The sequence below is a fragment of the Heloderma suspectum genome, chromosome 1 (assembly GCF_057233095.1).
Source record: "Heloderma suspectum isolate Gila_16-S chromosome 1, 16-S_ref, whole genome shotgun sequence".
Classification (NCBI taxonomy): Eukaryota; Metazoa; Chordata; class Lepidosauria; order Squamata; family Helodermatidae; genus Heloderma; species Heloderma suspectum.
In genome coordinates, this window is record NC_139458.1 from 229,217,527 (window position 1) to 229,236,326 (window position 18,800).

At 42.8% G+C, this 18,800-nt stretch overlaps 1 protein-coding gene across 2 annotated transcripts in view; it reads right to left on the minus strand.

Moving 5' to 3' along the window:
- Positions 1–18,800, minus strand: part of COL4A2 (collagen type IV alpha 2 chain) — a 396,880-nt gene that overhangs the window by 165,450 nt on the left and 212,630 nt on the right. For both annotated transcript variants that reach the window (XM_084820997.1, XM_084821006.1), the window contains 2 exons: positions 7,665–7,766; positions 1,576–1,731 (listed from right to left, as the gene is read on the minus strand). In XM_084820997.1, the coding sequence (XP_084677123.1) occupies positions 1,576–1,731; positions 7,665–7,766 (258 nt within the window). The remainder of the gene's footprint in view (positions 1–1,575; positions 1,732–7,664; positions 7,767–18,800) is intronic.

Sequence of the window (18,800 nt, forward strand, 5' to 3'; positions counted from 1 at the left end):
ATAGATATAGGCAAGATCCTATCAAAGAAGGGACAAGACACAAATGATCAAGAGGATGTAACCCAGAGATCTGTTGAAGAAAGAAACATTCTAGTTCCAACCAACTGGACAAATTTCTTGGCTCTGCCAGATAATACGGTGGATTTTGCATGTTTCCTTTCAGAACAACTCATACTACAAGCACCTGAGAACAAGGCTATCATTGTTTCTGGAGGATTCAAAGAAGAAAAGACAGTGAGGTCTTCCAATCCCACTGTGGATATAAGTACATTGATAGCTGCTCATGAGGAGGCTGATACAAGAATTGTACTGCACGGTATGCATGCAAATGCCAACACTGTTGCAGTATCAGCATGTGATGCTGATGTTCTTTTACTGCTACTGGCTCATTTCAGCAGAATGACTTGTGAAAGCTGTGGATGAAATCAGGCACATCAGCAAAGCTAAAGTATACTCTGGTGCATACTATGTGTAACAAGCTGTCTCATTCAGTGGAAGATCTGACTGACATTCCATTTCATGCAATCATTGGCTGTGATACCATATCCCACATTGCTGGACATGGCAAGAAAACTGCTTGGAAAGCATTTTGCTCAGAACCTGTTCTTCTTAAAAATCTAGGAAAAGGTGATCTTAACCAACAAACCTACAAGTCAGCTGAGAAATTTGTCTGCAAGATGTACAGTCTTTCAAATGAAGACAGTTGTGATAGGGCAAGACTAGCTTTATTTGGAAAATTCTGGTCACCTGAAGCATTGCCTCCAACAAGTGATGTGCTTAAGTTCCACATACAGAGAGCTTATTATCAGTAAGTGGTGTGGAGGCAAGCAACTTGCAATATTCCATTCTTACTTGCACCAGAAAAAATTGGATGGACAAAATGTAATGATTTTTTTTTTTTGCCAAAGCTCATGTTGCTATCTACAGCACCTGATGCTTGTGAAGAAATCATCACATGTGGATGCTCTACTGAATGCAGATTGAACAAATATAGTTGTATGAAAAGGAAAATGCAATGCATGACAGCATGCAAATGCAGAACTAAAGCAGGTACCTGCATGAATGAGTAACATTATAACCTCCAACATTAAAAATAGTTTACCTGTTTTTTCTTTGGTGGTAAATGTTCAAAGTCTGAAGCAACAGGCAACATGATACACACAACCTGTAGTTGCATTTCCTAAAACATAATGTAAAAACCTATGTAGAACTATTTTATGTCATTTTGCTGACCAGTAATGTTAATTTTGCAAAATTACTCTGTTATAAAGAAAAATACCTATTTCACATGCAATTTTCTTTTGATTATTAATTAAAAGAACAAAAAAGACAAAATTGGGCTTGATAAACAGCATTTTTGAATTCAGCACATTCAAATTAGGTAGAAAAGAGTGTTTATCAACTTTTCACCAAAAATGCCTCCTGTGTTGCTCTTTTGGGGAATTTGTCCAATCTATTGGTCTTTTCAAACAGTTTCAAAATGAAGGAAACTTCTCAGAATATTCGTTTAAGGCATAGTCACATCATACATTTTTTCAAACATGTTAATTGTTTACAAATGCTGTGGCCTCTTACCTGGACTTCCTGAAGGGCCAGGGGGGCCAGGAAAACCAGGTGATCCAGGCTCACCATCTAAACCTGGAGGACCTTGATGAATAGCTGGGAAGCCTGGATCACCAATAAAACCTTTGGGCCCCATTTCTCCAGGCAAACCTCTTCTTATAGAGACATCTGAAATGGGAAAAATAGGTAGGTATACATGATTTTTAGAATGCTCTAGATCAGCCTTCCCCAACCTGTTGCCCCAGATGTGTTGGGACAACAACTCCCATCATCCCAGCTGTGCTGGCTGGAGATAATAGCGGTTGTAGATCCAACATATCTGGAGGACACCAGGTTGGGGAAGGCTGCTGTTGATGAAAAGATATTGAAAACATGTGCCATGTTGCAGGAATGATCAGAATAGAAATAATGATGATAAATATTTTTCATCTGAACACTTTATCAGGATGGGTCTTCATTTATTCATGTATAATAGATTAGGGAAAGACACATAAAGTGACTTGCTCAAAGCCAAACTGCGAACAGGACTGGAGTTCAGTAAACGTAACTCTTAGTCCAGTGCTCCATCCATTGGCTCTATGGTATATTTCTTTAACATACATTTGCTACATGATCTCCTGCAAATTTGTACATACAATGCTGCTAGAATTTTTTAAAATAAGATGGATAAGTACTGTTGTGACATATTTCTAGGAAATAGCTGGTTTGGGCTTTATTGGAATTGCTGGGAAGGCTACTGAGAAATTGCTAACCCACCTCTCTCAAAGCAAGATAAGATTTTTTTTTATAAAACGTCAAGTGAAGAGCAACTGAAAATGCTTAATGATACATAACTTAGAACTTGAAGATGTAAGCAAGTAAGAACAGAGACTGTATTAAAGAGAGGACACAGAAAGATACAAGCAGGTCCATAATGAATTCTGGGTAACTGATATCAATAATTAATTGGCCAAGTGGTCTGGAGATTATCTAAGGAAGAATGTTTAGTTAATGTCCATCACTCAGGTTCAAGGATTATTTGACAAATGACTGCCACTTTGACAAATTGACAAATGACTGCCACTTTCATCACTGCCACTTTCAGGCAGTCTGGGACCACTCCCTCTCCCAAAGAAGCATTGACCACCTCCCTGGCCCAGCTGGCTATTCCCTCCTAGCCAATTTTTATAAGCCAGGAGGGGCAAGGATCCAATATAGAAGTGGTTGAATCAAAGCACCTTGTCAACATCCTCAAGCTGTACCAACTGAAACTCATCCAAGAAAACTAAACAAGTATGTGCTCTGGATACCTCACCTGATGGCAGATGCAAGAAATTATATCTTGGTAGCGCCTAGCAAACGTATCACAGTCAGCTTCTAACGGATCCATGGTGTCCTAAGGGCCAGCTGTAATAAGCCCCAGGCAACCTTGAAAAGCTCAGCTGGGCAGCACATAGAAGATTCAATAGAGGCAAAGAAATATACTTCTTTGCCACCTTCACTGCTTCTACAGGCACTTACCAATGTTTGATTACATCCACTGGGAGTTTTCTTCCATCTGAACTCAAGCTGTCTCCTATTTTATTTCATTGTTCTCAGCTCTGGGGTATACCATGGAGCCATACGAGTCCTAATGAGGAAAGGGCACTCAAGAGCAATCGTGTCAACCACCTGGGTCATTTCTGCATTCCACAGATCAACCAAAGTTTCAACAGGAGTGCCAGCCATATCAGCCAGAAAGCCACCTAGTTGTTCAGTCGTTCAGTCGTGTCCGACTCTTCGTGACCCCATGGACCATAGCACGCCAGGCCTTCCTGTCCTGCGCTCTCTCCCGGAGCGTGCTCAAGTTCATATTCATTGCATCCGTGATGCTATCTAGCCATCTCATCCTCTGTCGTCCCCTTCTCCTTTTGCCTTCAGTCTTTCCCAGCATCAGGGTCTTTTCTAGGGAGTTTTCTCTTCGCATTAGGTGGCCAAAATATTGGAGCTTCAGCTTCAGTATCTGTCCTTCCAATGAGCACTCAGGGTTGATTTCCTTTAGGATGGACTGATTTGACCTCCTTGCAGTCCAGGGGACTCGTAAGAGTCTTCTCCAGCACCACAGTTCGAAAGCATCAATTCTTCGGCGCTCAGCTTTCCTTATAGTCCAGCTCTCACAGCCATACATTACTACTGGGAAAACCATAGCTTTGATTAGACGGACCTTTGTTGGCAAGGTGATGTCTCTGCTTCTTACTATGCTGTCTAGGTTGGCCATAGTTTTCCTCCCAAGGAGCAAGCGTCTTTGAATTTCATGGCTACAGTCACCGTCTGCGGTGATCTTGGAGCCCAAGAAAGTAAAATCTGTCACTGCTTCCATTTCTTCCCCTTCTATATGCCAGGAAGTGATGGGGCCAGATGCCATGATCTTCGTTTTTTTAATGTTGAGTTTCAAACCAGCTTTTGCACTCTCCTCTTTCACCCTCAACAAGAGGCTCTTGAGATCCTCTTCACTTTCTGCCATTAGGGTGGTATCGTCTGCATATCGGAGGTTGTTGATAATTCTCCCGGCAATCTTAATTCCGACCTGTGATTCATCCAACCCGGCATTTCTCATGATGTACTCTGCATATAAGTTAAATAAGCAGGGTGACAATATGCAGCCTTGTCGTACTCCTTTCCCAATTTTGAACCAATCGGTTGTTCCATCTCTGGTTCTTACTGTTGCTTCTTGACCCTCGTACAGGTTTCTCAGGAGACAGGTAAGGTGGTCTGGTACTCCCATCACTTTAAGAATTTGCCACAGTTTGTTGTGATCCACACAATCAAAGGCTTTAGCGTAGTCAATGAAGCAGAAATAGACGTTTTTCTGGAATTCTCTTGCTTTCTCCATGATGCAGCGAATGTTGGCGATTTGATCTCTAGTTCCTCTGCCTCTTCGAAACCCAGCTTGTACTTCCGGTAGTTCTCGGTTTGCATACTGCTGAAGCCTAGCTTGTAGGATTTTGAGCATCACCTTGCTGGCATGTGAAATGAGCGCAATTGTGCGGTAGTTTGAACACTCTTTGGCGTTGCCCTTCTTTGGAATTGGAATGTAAACTGACCTTTTCCAGTCTTGCGGCCACTGTTGAGTGTTCCAGATTTGTTGGCATATTGAATGCAGCACTTTAACAGCATCATCTTTTAGGATTTTAAATAGCTCAGCTGGAATACTGTCATCTCCACTAGCTTTGTTGTTAGTAATGCTTCCTAAGGCCCACTTGACTTCACTCTCAAGGATGTCCGGCTCAAGTTCAGTGACCGCACTATCATGGCTATCAGGGACATTCAGATCTTTCCTGTATAGTTCTTCTGTGTATTCTTGCCACCTCTTCTTAATCTCATCGGCTTCTGTTAGGTCCCTGCCTTCTTTGTCCTTTATCATGCCCGTCTTTGCACAAAACGTTCCCTTGAGATCTCCAATTTTCTTGAAGAGATCTCTAGTCTTTCCCATTCTGTTGTTTTCCTCGATTTCTTTGCATTGTTCATTTAAGAAGGCCTTCTTGTCTCTCCTTGCTATTCTCTGGAACTCTGCATTCAGTTGGGTATATCTTCCCCTTTATCCCTTGCTTTTCGCTTCCCTTCTTTCCTCAGCTACTTGTAAAGCCTCATCAGACAGCCACTTTGCTTTCTTGCATTTCTTTTTCTTTGGGATGGATTTCGTTGCTGCTTCCTGAACAATGTTACGGACCTCCGTCCATAGTTCCTCAGGCACTCTATCAGGTCTAATCCCTGAAAGCTATTCCTCACCTCCACTGTATATTCATCAGGGATATGATTTAGGTCATACCTGAACGGTTTAGTGGTTTTCCCGACGTTCTTCAATTTAAGCCGAAATTTTGCAAGAAGCAGCTCATGATCTGAGCCACAGTCAGCTCCAGGTCTTGTTTTGACTGACTGTATGGAGCTTCTCCATCTTTGGCTGCAAAGGACATAATCAATCTGATTTCGATATTGACCATCTGGTGACGTCCATGTGTAGAGTCGCCTCTTGTGCTGTTGGAAAAGAGTGTTTGCTATGATCAGCATGTTCTCTTGGCAAAACTCTATTAGCTTTTGTCCTGCTTCGTTTTGTACACCAAGGCCATGCCTGCCTGTTATCCCAGAGATTTCTTGACTTCCTACTTTAGCATTCTAATCCCCTATGATGAAGAGGACATCTTTTTTTGGTGTTAGTTCTAGAAGGTGTTGTAGGTCTTCATAGAACCGATCAACCTCAGCTTCTTCGGCCTCAGTGGTTGGGGCATAGACTTGAATTACTGTGATGTTGAATGGTTTGCCTTGGATTCGTACTGAGATCATTCTATCATTTTTAAGATTGTACCCCAGTACTGCTTTTCCCACCCTTTTGTTGACTATGAGTGCTACTCCATTTCTTCTAAGGGATTCTTGCCCACAATAGTAGATATGATGGTCACCTGAATTCAATTCGCCCATGCCTGTCCATTTTAGTTCGCTGATTCCCAAGATGTCGATGTTCAATCTTGCCATCTCATGTTTGACCACCTCCAGCTTACCTTGATTCATTGATCTGACATTCCAGGTTCCTAAACAATATTGTTCTTTACAGCATCGGATTTTCTTTTCACCACCAGACACATCCACAGCTGAGTGTCCTTTCGGGTTTGGCCCAGCCGCTTCACTCTTTCTGGCGCTACTTGGAAATACCCTCTGCTCTTCCCCAGTAGCATATTGGACACCTTCCGACCTGAGGGGCTCATCTTCCGGCGTCATCTCTTTTAGCCTTGTGATACGTTCCATGGGGTTTTCTTGGCAAGAATACTGGAGTGGGTTGCCATTTCCTTCTCCAGTGGACCACATTTTGTCAGAACTCTCTGCCATGACCTGTCCATCTTGGGTGGCCCTGCACGGCATAGCTTATGGCTTCACTGAGTTACGCAAGCCCCTTCGCCACAACAAGGCAGTGATCCATGAAGGGGATCACCAGTTCCCCAGTAATGGAAACCAGTTGGATCCATTAGCCTCCAGGGGCAGACCATCTTAATATGTCCTCCATGCTTGCATAGGAGAAAAGCTGCTATCAGTCTAAACCTCATCAGGAAGTGATCTGACCATGACAGAGGGACCAATTCAAAGTCCCCCACCTTCAGATCACCCTGTCTATGGCCAGCTAAAAAAAAACAAGTCAGAGTATGCTCTGCTACATGTGTTGGGCCGATAACATATTGGGACATTTTGAACCAAGTACCCCAGTGGTCACAGCTGGGAGAGACTAACTCCTCCCTGATCACCCATCCAGGTCTCGGTTACACATGCCAAATCAGCTACCTCATCCACAATTAGATCATGGATGAGGGAGATCTTATTTTGAATCAATCTGGCATTTAAAAGCAGCATACAGAAACCAGACGGCAGGCTGATAGGGCAACCACCAAACTTGCTGTGTACACAACTACAGATTGATAACACTCAGCAGAGGTGAAATCTGTGTTATTGCATCAAACGCTCTCTATTCGCACGCCATGGATCCATTAGAAGCTGACTGTGATAATTCAGCAGAAGCACTATCAGCATCAAGTTTTGAACATCAGAGTTTAAGAAAAATATTTTTGGGGATGATGAATAATGGTAGAATCACAGTGCTGGAAATAATCAAAAGTCTACCTTTGTACCCAAGAGGCAAGGGCATCCATTCACTGATGGTAACCCAGTGGGGGGAACCTTTTCTAGCCTGAGGACTGAATTGGTTCTGGGCAAGTATGTCGGGGGCCTCATGCCAGCAGTGGAAGGGACCACATCCCAAAGTGGGCAGGGACACCCCCACTGCTCGCATGTGGGCCCAACGTGATTGCTCATGGGCCAGATGTTCCTAATCCCTGCTCTAACCAATCTTTATCATCAAACCTACACAACACAGACAAAATCTGCCATAAGCAGAGAATGAGTGCGTTCATTATGGAAATGTTCCTGCAGATGTTTCAAGTAAGCCATCCAAACTACTTGTGTGTTTGCTTGGGATTCTGAGAAGAGCAACAAGATGAGAATGTAAGGAAAGTTTCAAACAGCCCAACACAAATGTATAGGAAAAAAGTGCTTGTATTCTCCCCAAGTAAATATTGAATTAAAAAGTGTCAGGGAATTACCATCAGATGATCCTTGTGGACCAGGTAGGCCAGGACTGCCTTGCTCACCCCTGTCTCCCTCAGGCCCAGGAACACCATGGACTCCCTGGTCACCTCTTGAACCTAAAAACATCCCCAAAAGCACAGTTTAAACCACATAGACATATATGGAACTCCAGAGATTCAGACCACATCTGAGAAGGGGCATGGAAACATCGAAAGGAAAGAAAAGCTTGGGAACGCCGCCTACACCACCAGTTGGCCCCCTGGCAAAGGTTTCTAAAGAAGAGATGGAGGGAGAGGAGTTGCTTGTTTTGATAAAAAAAAAATGTGTCTTTGATCTTTTCAGTCAAAGCAGCTCAAACAGCTGAAGCTGATTCAGGATTCCATCACTACTCTTCAACGGTCTGTAGAACGTTTGTTTTCAAAAGATGGAGTCAAAAGTTAATGCACTTGAAGACCGAATCACTGCTCATGAAACTTCAATGGTTGCCTCCCATAATGTATTATCTGCTTGAATTTCTCAATTAGAAGCCCTCACTCGGAGAGCTAATCTGTGTATTCTTGGCCTTAGAGAAGTGTCTGCAGATCTTCATCTTGCAGAGTTTGTGGATACATTTCTGTGTCAGTTATTGGCACTGCCTTCTGATACATTTCTGCGTCAGTTATTGGCACTGCCTTCTTGATATTGAGTGTGCTTATTGTGTTCCTGGTTTTACGCGAAGTTCTAGCTCAGGGCCAGTTATCATTCAGTTTCTACAGGCCTCCACTAAAGAATATCTGCTGTGTACAGTTAGACAGAAAGGACAGCTTTGGTGGGGGGCAGCTAGGGATGTACGAATCCCCTTACCTGTGGTCCGCAGGGGGGTCCGTGGGCGGGTAGGTGATCCATTCCTCCCCCCCCCTGGAATCCATGCTGGCCAGCTCCATTCCGCAAGTGATACAGCCACCATTGCCATGCTGTATCGCTGCTGCTGAGAAACAGAAAGTGATCCGGACACAAATGGTGTTTGCTACACCATTTGTGTCCCTGTTTCTTCTAGTGATAGGCTATGTAAATAGCTACATAAATACAGACACGTAGCCTATCGCAAGAAGAAACAGGGACACAAATGGCATAACGGACGCCATTTGCGTCCGGATCACTTCCTGTTTCTCATCAGCAGCGATATGGACGGCAATGGCAGCTGTGTCACTTGCAGAATGGAGCTGCCTGCGAGGAGGATTCAGCTTCGCGATGATCCGGCGGGAGGCAGAGGTGAGTGGGATCGTTCCGCCACGGACTCCAGAGGAATTCTGCCACGGACTCCCTGGAATTCGGCCTCATTGGAGTCCGTGGCAGAATTCTCCGCCATCCCTAGAGCCAGCCAATGATAAGATTATGCTCTTTCCTGATAATGCTAAGGAAATCGCTGATAGAAGAAGGCAATTTACCAAGGTAAGAAACCTGACAAAGCAAATTAATTTGCAATACCACATTAAATATCCTGCCACATTTTGCATTTTTTTTGAAGGCCAGATGAAGAAGTTTTTAAGGTCTGATGTTGCAGAATAATTTCTCACTGGCATTAAAATTAAAACTAAGGATCTGTCCTCCTCAGTTCCCTGCATTTTTTTTTTTTTTTTTGGTTGCTAGTCAGTATTTTCATATTTTGTTTTGGTTTTGCTTTGGAGTTTTCTGATATCAAGTCCGGGCAACACGCCAGACCTAAGTGCATCGCATTCTATTTCTTCTTCCTTTTTTTCCTTCTTCTCCCTTTTTTTCCCCCTATTCTTTTCTATACCCCCTCCTTTTTTCTTTTTGCATATGTATAACTACGTATATATAATTTGTGGTCCTGAGTGTGCCTATGTACATATTTTGATTAAACATAGGTTATATGTAACTATCACATTAAACTTAGTTTAATAAGGTTTGTGTGTGTGTGTGTGTGTGTGTGTGTATCCAGATAAAATATTACTTAAATGCTTGTTTGTTTTTTATTCATTAATATGATTGTTGTCATTGTTGTTGTTGTTATTATTACTTCTTGCTGGTTAAATCTGTATAAATCTGTATATGTATTCAATGTGTGGGAGGGACCTAGCTGAGTACTGTGGTTGCACATCAGTCCAAATGGAAGACAAAAGCTTTTATTTGTTGTTGTTGTTGTTGTTGCGGGGGTGGGGTTGGCACTTCTTTTTTTGTATTAGATAAAAGATGTGGACACAATTATTTTATTTTTATTTGGGGGGGTTGAATTTTCAATTATTGTTTATATTTTTGAATAATTCTAATTTTTTCTCAGTTTCTATGCAATAAGAACTATTCTGATGATGTTTGAAATGGTTAGCCCTAAATGTAAACTAAGGATGTATTTGTCATACCACTTATGTTATACAAATTTAGTTATTTTTTGTAAATTTGGAAAGATGTGTTTGGGCAGAGGGGCAAATAATTTGCTGTTGCTTTTTCGGTGTTTAACATGACTGCAGGAAACCTCAGGGGTCTGCGAAATGTAAACAAGCAGAAAAGAGTTCTTTCTAGGTTAAAAGACCTTAATGTTGATATGGCTTTTTTTTTTTACAAGAAACCCATTTGATGGCTGCAGATGGACAGATGTTGCGAAAAGACTGGGTTGGTGAGGCTTATGTCACAGATACCTCAACACGGTGTAAAGGGGTTGCAATTTTAATTCATAAGCGACTTTCTATTTTAGTTCAATGGGTGATTCTTGATACGGAGGGGCATTTTTTATTCTGGTAGAGAAGTATATGGGTAACTTAATTGCTATGATCAATGTATATGGGCCAAGTATTGATTCTCCGGTTACATTTCATGATTGTTTTGCTAAACTGGTTGATACTACCTGTGGTTATTTGATTGTGGGTGGGGACTTTAATGAGGTCTTAGATCCTTTGTTGGATAGGAGTACACCTCCTCCTAAGACCCAATCTGCTGTGAGACTGGCACTCCAGGCTTACATGATGGAATATGGTTTAAATGATGCTTGGAGAATTTTACATCCCGCTGACAGAGAGTATACTCTTATTTCACGAGTTCACCATAATTGCTTTAGATTAGACTATTTTTTGATTTCTACAACTTTAGTATGTCAAATTAAGGATTGTAAGATTGACACATTGGTAGTGTCAGATCACACCCCAGTATGTTTGGAACTGCAATTTTATGACAATCCTAGGGCCCCCTGTCTTTGGCACTTTAATGTTTCTCCTCTCAATGATGAGAAGTTTAAAACCCAGATGTTAGATGAACTAACAGAGTATTTTAATACTAATGAGGGTACGGCAGGTTCATGTGCCATTGAGTGGGAGGCCACTAAAGCTTTTATAAGGGGCTGATTTCTTATGCTTCTTATAAAAAAAACTTTAAAAAACTCAACAGATGTACTTAAATAAGAAGTTGAAATCTCTTATAACTCAGTTTGCCATTTCCCCCACTGCACAACTTTATCATGAGCTGCAGAATACCAAACATGAGCTGAATAGTATTCTTTCACAGCAGGCAGAATTTACTCTGACTTGTCTACAACAGAAATATTGGGAAATGGTGAACGTCTTTGTAAGATCCTTGCACATCATCTTAAACAGCATCAACATCAAAATGTCATTTCAGCTATTAAGGATGAGAACGGCAAAGTGTATACTTCTCCTATAGACATAAACTCACAATTTTTAAAGTTTTATTCTGATCTTTACAGTACTGGTAGCAAGATATCAGAGCAAGATATCTCAGATCAATCGTCCATGTTTAGATTCTTCACAACAGCTCCTTTTAGCTCCTTTGCATTTAGAGGAAATTATGAATGGAATTATGAAAATGATGGATTCCCAACTGAGTGGCATAAAACATTCTCCAGTTTTTTAGCTCCAAAGCTGTATCACCTCTATAACCATATATTTGAGGCAGGTTCCCTCTCTTCATTGTTTCATTGTCAATCCTTATGCCAAGGTTAGTGATGAGGCAATCCCGACGGGCAGTACTGTCGCCCCCCTTGGGTATCATCTATTGCCAGCCACTAGGGAGAAGATATTAAACGGTGAGTGTGTGGATGTATTCTCCTTGTTATTCCGGGAATCAGAATCAAAGGACAAGGAGAAGTCCAGCGATAAAGAACAGGAGCAGGTTAGGTGCAAGAAGGTTTCTCGCACCTGGGCGAATTGGTTGCCTGGTTTCCTCATTTACATGGGTATTATAAAGCAGAAATACCCAGAGCGGGGTTGGGTTGTAGCAGCCATATCGGGGGTCAGACTAAGTAGCCTCATGCAGTCTCATGCTTCATGTTCTTGCTGAGCTCTTTCTCCCTTGAATATATTGTTGTAAGCTGACGAGACACAGGAATTCCTTATCTTGTCAAAGGTCATACAATTGTATATCTTGTTCTCTGCTGTTCTCTTCTGTTCTCTCCTTATCATGGCTACCCTATAACCCAGTTCTTGTATTATAAACAATGGTGCTAGGAGGAAAAATGTTGAGGATTGCAACCCCATGCGGGAGGGGGAGGAGGAGCCGTTTCATATGTGTCACAATGTCTATAAAACCAATGTGCTAATGTAAATCGGGGCTTCTGGCTCTTTGGAAACGATTCCAGCCTTAAGCCCGCGCGTTAAATAAAGAATCTCTTTTTCCTTCACTCCGTGGTCTCTCTGACTCTGGGTTCTGCAACATAAATGGTGCCGTGACTCGGATGTGGCAGGCTCTGAGCCAGACAGGTGGCAGTTGCCTGCTCTTGATCGCCGCACCGGGAAGACGAGCTCGGCGCATGCCTCCCTTTCTTGGCGCCACCGACCTTTTTGTCGAGTGAATGGGAGAAGGCCTGCACCGGGATCGCCCAAACGGCAGCGAGCAGCAAGAGAACCTTGAGAAGCGGAGGAAGGAACTTGAGCCCTGCCTGTATCGCAGCTGCAATTGAGTTGAAACCCACATTGGAAGCCTTCAGGAGAAAGGCAAGTATATGGGAAAAAGAGGGCCCCGCCTTTAGGGAGAAAGGCCACTGGGCAGAAAAAAAGAGGGCCCCGCCTTATGAAGAAGGTCAGTGTTGGTGGTATACGTATACAAAAGAACCTACTCCTTGCGGGTAGAAGGGGGGCCTGATCACACCCCCGAGTGGGCGCCAGTACCTAGCACGCCAGTACTCAGTAGGAAGCTGAGGAAGCTGGGGAAGCCGTTTTCCGCTCTGGTAAAAAGTGGGAAAAGTGGGTGGCAGGGACATATGGATGTAGTGGAGAGATTGATGATTGTGTGAGTGGCTACTGTGGTTTCTGACGCATACCGTTGACCGTCCGGGTGCCCAGGCCAGTAGCAAAGTGCGTGGTGTGAAAAATCCTCTTGTGTCGGCCAGTGAGACCCCTTACTCACTGACCAATTCCCATTCCCTAATTGTGTCTGTCTTCAATTTAGGAGGGAGGCTATGGGTGGTGGGGGAAGCAAACCTTGCACCCCCTTGAGATGTATGTCAAACAAAGAAATAAAAAGGTGTTTTTTTAAAGATTCAGAATAGAAAGAGAAAACAGCAAAAAGCTCAAGGTCGAGCTGAGAGGAAAAAAACAAGATCTGAGGCTGTTAATTAGAAAAATGTTGCAGGACAGTCTGGCTTTTAACAAAGCGTGGGAGCGTGAGAGTGTAAGGCCGAAGAAGTAGCTGTTAGCCTAGCGCGCCGAGAGAGGGGGGGGGCAGGAAAATTGCCCACAACATTCTGAGTTGTGCAACATCATCACCTCGCCTAATTGAGATGAAATCCCTAAGAAATGGAAACTGAAAATGAAGACCCAGAAGATGAAGGCAAAATAGAAAATAAAGGTGAAGAATCAGCCCCCAGAGCACAGGCTAGACCCCTCTTCGAGTGAAAAGTGTGCCATAAGACTGTCCCAAAGCAGAATGAAGCGGAAAGACCACGTTGAAGATCTCTGTCAAGGTAACCGTGTTTAGCTTTGAACTGTGTTAAAATTGCATAGAGCCTGTAGCTACTGACCATCAGCTATATGATTTCTGAAGAGCGTAACCATTAAGCTTTTGCCGTGGGATTCCCTGCAATAAAGAAATCTCACTGATTTGAGTGTCCAGTGTTACACTGCCTAAGTGTGTGTGCTAAAGAGACCGAGAAACCAGACAGCATGTTCCTGGCCAAGCCAAAATCACGCTACTGCCATGCTCCTGAAAGCTGCAATAAACTGTGTAAGCTGAAAGACCCAACCTGATTGAGAAGAAAATATTGGAGCAACTGTCTTAAAAAACAATGAGATCTGTGTAGCTGGCTGGCTGACGCTGTCAGTGATGTTACAACTTTAAATTAAGACTGTTTTCCTGTTTGAGACCCCAGCGAAGAAAGCTGACCTGAGTTATTTGTTGCCCGTGCCAAAGCAAGAATTTAGCTGCCCTGTACCTCATCGTGTCCTGTTTTAAGCTTGGGATTTACAAATACAAACAAACTGAGAAGCTTGCCTTTGAAGTCCTGCAAATCACCCCACCGCCTCCCCGAAGATTAATGGCTGCCTGAAAAATGCAAGTATAAAGCGATGCCCATCACCCCCAGCATCCTGAGTTTCGGCACTCAGTGTTTCAGTGCTTTTGTGTACCAGGTTAGAAAAGAAAAAAAAAGAGTAAGTTTTTAAAATGTCTGTGAGAGAACCTGACAGAAGTAAAATAAAATTTACAGAGGAGTTGCCCAGGTTAAAGCATCATGGCTAGAGAGCTGAGCTGTGCCGCTCTGTTTAAACAGAAGCCTTGCTAAAAAGTTAAAGGCCCTTGTCTGTCAGAAGGGGTGTAGGGCCACACTTTCCCTTTTTAAACTCATGCAAAAGTAGAGAGCCTTTGCTGGAAACATCACATCTTCATTGCCCAGAGCCGTCTCTGTTTGCTTCCATCAATGTCTGGGCTTTTTAGAGACACTCTGCACATGAACTAAAATTTTAAATTGTCACAAACTTGCCATGGACAGTGCTGTGAAGCTTTTGATAAACTTGAACTCTCATCGCTGTGGACCATGTGTCTATGTTTGTAGTCAGCTCAGTGTACAGCAGGCTGAGTTTGATCTATAACTTTTAGATTTCCTTCTGCCAGAACTCATGCAGCATAGAGTTGCCGATGCAAAAATGGTGACCTAGAACTCTGTGTGTGTGGGTATGCCCGTCCCTTGATTTTAATGAGCCCTGAGCTTTCAGCCAGAAGAGCAGTATGATTGCTGGATCTGCTCCATCATGCCTTACCATGCAAGAAGTGTTTTCCATTCATTGTGTTAAATTGCAGAAAAAGTTTGTTGCGTATATTTTATGATTTCTTAAATATCATAAAGTATATGTGATATTTGCAGATTAGTGTTAGTTGCAACTCCAAATAATACTAAGTGTGGTTCCCAATGGATGACGAAGAGAAAAGACAAAAGCAAGTAGAAAAGAAGGAATAGAGAAAGTAGCAGACAGATAGAGAAGAGAGGAAAAAAAAAAAAGAAAGAAAAGGCAAGAGGCAAAGAAAAAACATTTATAAAAAAGAAGCGTGGCCATAGTTGCCCCCAGGGTAAATTAAAAGCAGCTGATTATGCCTGGAGCTTATTACCTGGGGTAAAGTAGCCACAATAATGTAATAGTTCTTTAAGATGAAGAAAATGTAACTAGAAGGAGAAGAAGAGCCTATCCCAAATGTGTGTCAGTGGGACTAGTGTAAGGCAGAAAGGTTTAAGTAAGTAAGTTTAACTTGAAAAAGACAAATAAAGAGACAAGGCTGGTGCATGGAGCAGAAAGTTTTATATAAAAAGTTTGAAACATGATCTGCAATACAGGCAGATCAGCAAAGAAAAAGAAAGCAAAAGAAAGAAAAAATTTGTCTTCCCATACTAATAAATAAAAAGTGTTATCAAGCACTTTGAGAAGCGAAATTGTTTACAGGAAGCTGTGCCTGAGAACCAAACACTTCTAGCCTATGCTAAAAATGCTTGCTAGTGTTGTGCTGCCTCATGGGTAACATGTATGGTATAAAAACCCATTTAGCCCAATAGCTCGTGGTTCAGAGAAGCTGTCTGATCCAGCCATTAAGTACGCCTGTGTGCTGTAAGTTACCCAATAAAGTCTCCTTGTAAATAAATCCCCCCCTGCTGGAATCCCAAAACACAAGTTGGGCTAGAGCGCCTCACCCAGTATCAAACCCTGCTGTTAGAAGCCATGAAAGGCAGGTATAAAGAAGTCAATTAATATGACCAAAGTGTCTAAAGTGCTGCAAGGTGCCACCGAGGCCCCAGAGCGTACTTGGAGCATCTTTCAAATGCCTATCGCCAGTACACCCCCCTCGACCCAGAGGCCCAAGAAGACGTAAACGAAAAAAGAAAAGAAGAAGACCCAGCAGAGGCAGAAGATTCTTTAAAAAAAGAACCAGTGTGCCCAGTATGGACAAGATGGACATTAGTGGCATGAATGCCCAAATAAAATACATCAAATACACAAAGGAGAAAACCAAAGGGGCCAGAATGGGCGAAGAGGGAGACAGCTTGAGAGGGGCCGTGACATTGACTGTGAGGGGCCGTGACATTGACTTCATGATTGACACTGGAGTGGCATCAAGAGCAAGCAAACGTTAGCCTTAAACAAGAAGTCCAAACACTAAACAAAGTTCTTCAAGCCCAGCCTAGCTTTGTCTTAGAAAATAAGCCATTCCCATCACAGAAGTTCATCCTTTCCAACCAAGAGTTAAAGTATGAGTTAAAGAGGGAAAAATAACCCTTTGACTCCCAGATGGAAAGAACTCAGAACTGTCATACTTTCCACCCCCGCAGCTATGAAAGCAGCTAGAGTTAAACCCTAGATACATTGGACACGAGTCAAGAGAGCGAGAGGGGGAGAGTAGACTGTAAACAGAAATCCTGAAAATCCTTTAAAAATCATTCTGAAAAAGCAGTAAGAAGACTCAGGCTAGACCTTACTGTGGACACACCGGGAAACTGTCCCCCTGCGTACGGTCAGACCTGCAACTGGAGAATTGAAGAAGGGGACTAGACCCTACTGCAGCTTGCCAGGTGAATAGCTGCCCAGCGTACGGTCAGATCCCAAAGAAGATCAAACATGCGTGTTGTAGTGTTAGTAGTGTTGCATTGTGTTTCCTTAATAAGGTGCAAAAAGGGGGGTCTGCCCCTAGAAAAAGAAGTTTGTCCCAGTGATTTGCTGATAATTACTGGCTTCACCTGGCTAACATCACAAGAGTAAAACATTTTTGTTTGCCAAGAGGTATACCTGCAAACAGGCTTATTAGCTCTTGCCTAATACCTGTCTGTAGACATCCTGGGAAAATTCAAAAAGATACCATGTTAAGAGTTTATGGTGTAAGTTTAACTTATTCCCAAAATGCTAATTGGGGCGTGGTTGCAAAGATCCTACCCCCTACAGAGTTCACTCTACGCACCCCCATCATTGCTGAAACAAATGCTACGTGTGCACAAATGCTTAATTGTCAAAATTTTTTCCAGAAAATATAAAGCTATCCCTGGCCCCCTTCCACTGTAATAAAATTCAAAACATATCTTTTAATGATGCCCACATACTTTTGCCTCATGGATGGTTTTAGACATGTAATTCCCGCACTTGGTCATTCATTCCTGCCAACTTGTCTGATAACCACCCATGTTGCCTCAGCCGCCAATTGAACTGGTGCCAATTCTTCCCCTGTAGCCCGAGAAAATCCGTCAACGGCAGCCTCGAGCACTCCAACTAACTAAAAATTGTAATAGTCATGTGCAGTTATATTCTGACTCAGAAAAATTGGCCTTAGCAATGTCACTGGTTAAGGTTCCAGGTTTAGCCTTGGCTGATGGTCTGGAAATCAACCGGTTAGCTTGCAGCTTAGCCAAATGCATAAATGCCACCTCACGAGCATTGTCCTTGTTAAATAAAAAGCTGCGTGATCTAAAAGGTGCAGTTCTAGAAAACAGAGCTGGTATAGATTACCTCTTCCTTCTTCATCATTTAAGTTGTGAGACACACCAAAAGCTCTGTTGTTTTAACTTAACTGATAATGGCAATGCTGTAGATGAACAGATCAACAAGCTGCACAATATAGTAGCTAACAAAACAATAAGACAAAACAATTAGCTAAATTAGTTAACCCCTTGGCTTCCAGATCTTAGCTGGCTTGAAAGCATTGTTCATCCTAATTCTACCAGTGTTGTTCATAAAAGTTCTGTTATGTCTCTGCGTTCCTTGTCTTATGCGCTGTTTAACCAATCTGTTTTATGTCTCAGCTAATAAAACTGCTGCCCTCTATGCTCTAATAGCCCAACAAGAGGCTAAGTAATATGTATGTCACAAAAAGCTTTGTATAGTTATCAGAAATGCTATAATTGTAATGAAATTATGCATTTAAGGGGGGAATGTAGCAGCCATATCGGGGGTCAGACTAAGTAGCCTCATGCAGTCTCATGCTTCATGTTCTTGCTGAGCTCTTTCTCCCTTGAATATATTGTTGTAAGCTGACGAGACACAGGAATTCCTTATCTTGTCAAAGGTCATACAATTGTATATCTTGTTCTCTGCTGTTCTCTTCTGTTCTCTCCTTATCATGGCTACCCTATAACCCAGTTCTTGTATTATAAACAATGGTGCTAGGAGGAAAAATGTTGAGGATTGCAACCCCATGCGGGAGGGGGAGGAGGAGCCGTTTCATATGTGTCACAATGTCTATAAAACCAATGTGCTAATGTAAATCGGGGCTTCTGGCTCTTTGGAAACGATTCCAGCCTTAAGCCCGCGCGTTAAATAAAGAATCTCTTTTTCCTTCACTCCGTGGTCTCTCTGACTCTGGGTTCTGCAACAGGGTCATGACCAAATACTTGGATGTTATTTACAGGGCCTCTATGGAATATGATGAATCATTTTGTATGCGGGCCGCCCTTGACCCCACCCTGTGTTGGGATGTGAAGTACCATGACCTGTGGCTCCAGTTCATGACCCCAGTGTGGCCAGGCTTTGGGGACAGGTTGGACAGTGGCTATTTATTATCCAAACAGCAGCTCGTTTCAGCCTTTAAGGCTGGTGCGGGGCAGGTGGTTCAACACCACTTGCTCTGTTGGGAGTGTAGTGCCCACGGCACCTGCTCTAAAACCTCTTGCAAGTTCCGGCATGAGTGCTCTATGTGTGGGGGACAACATGGTTGTCTTAATTGCCCCAGGGCCAGAGGAT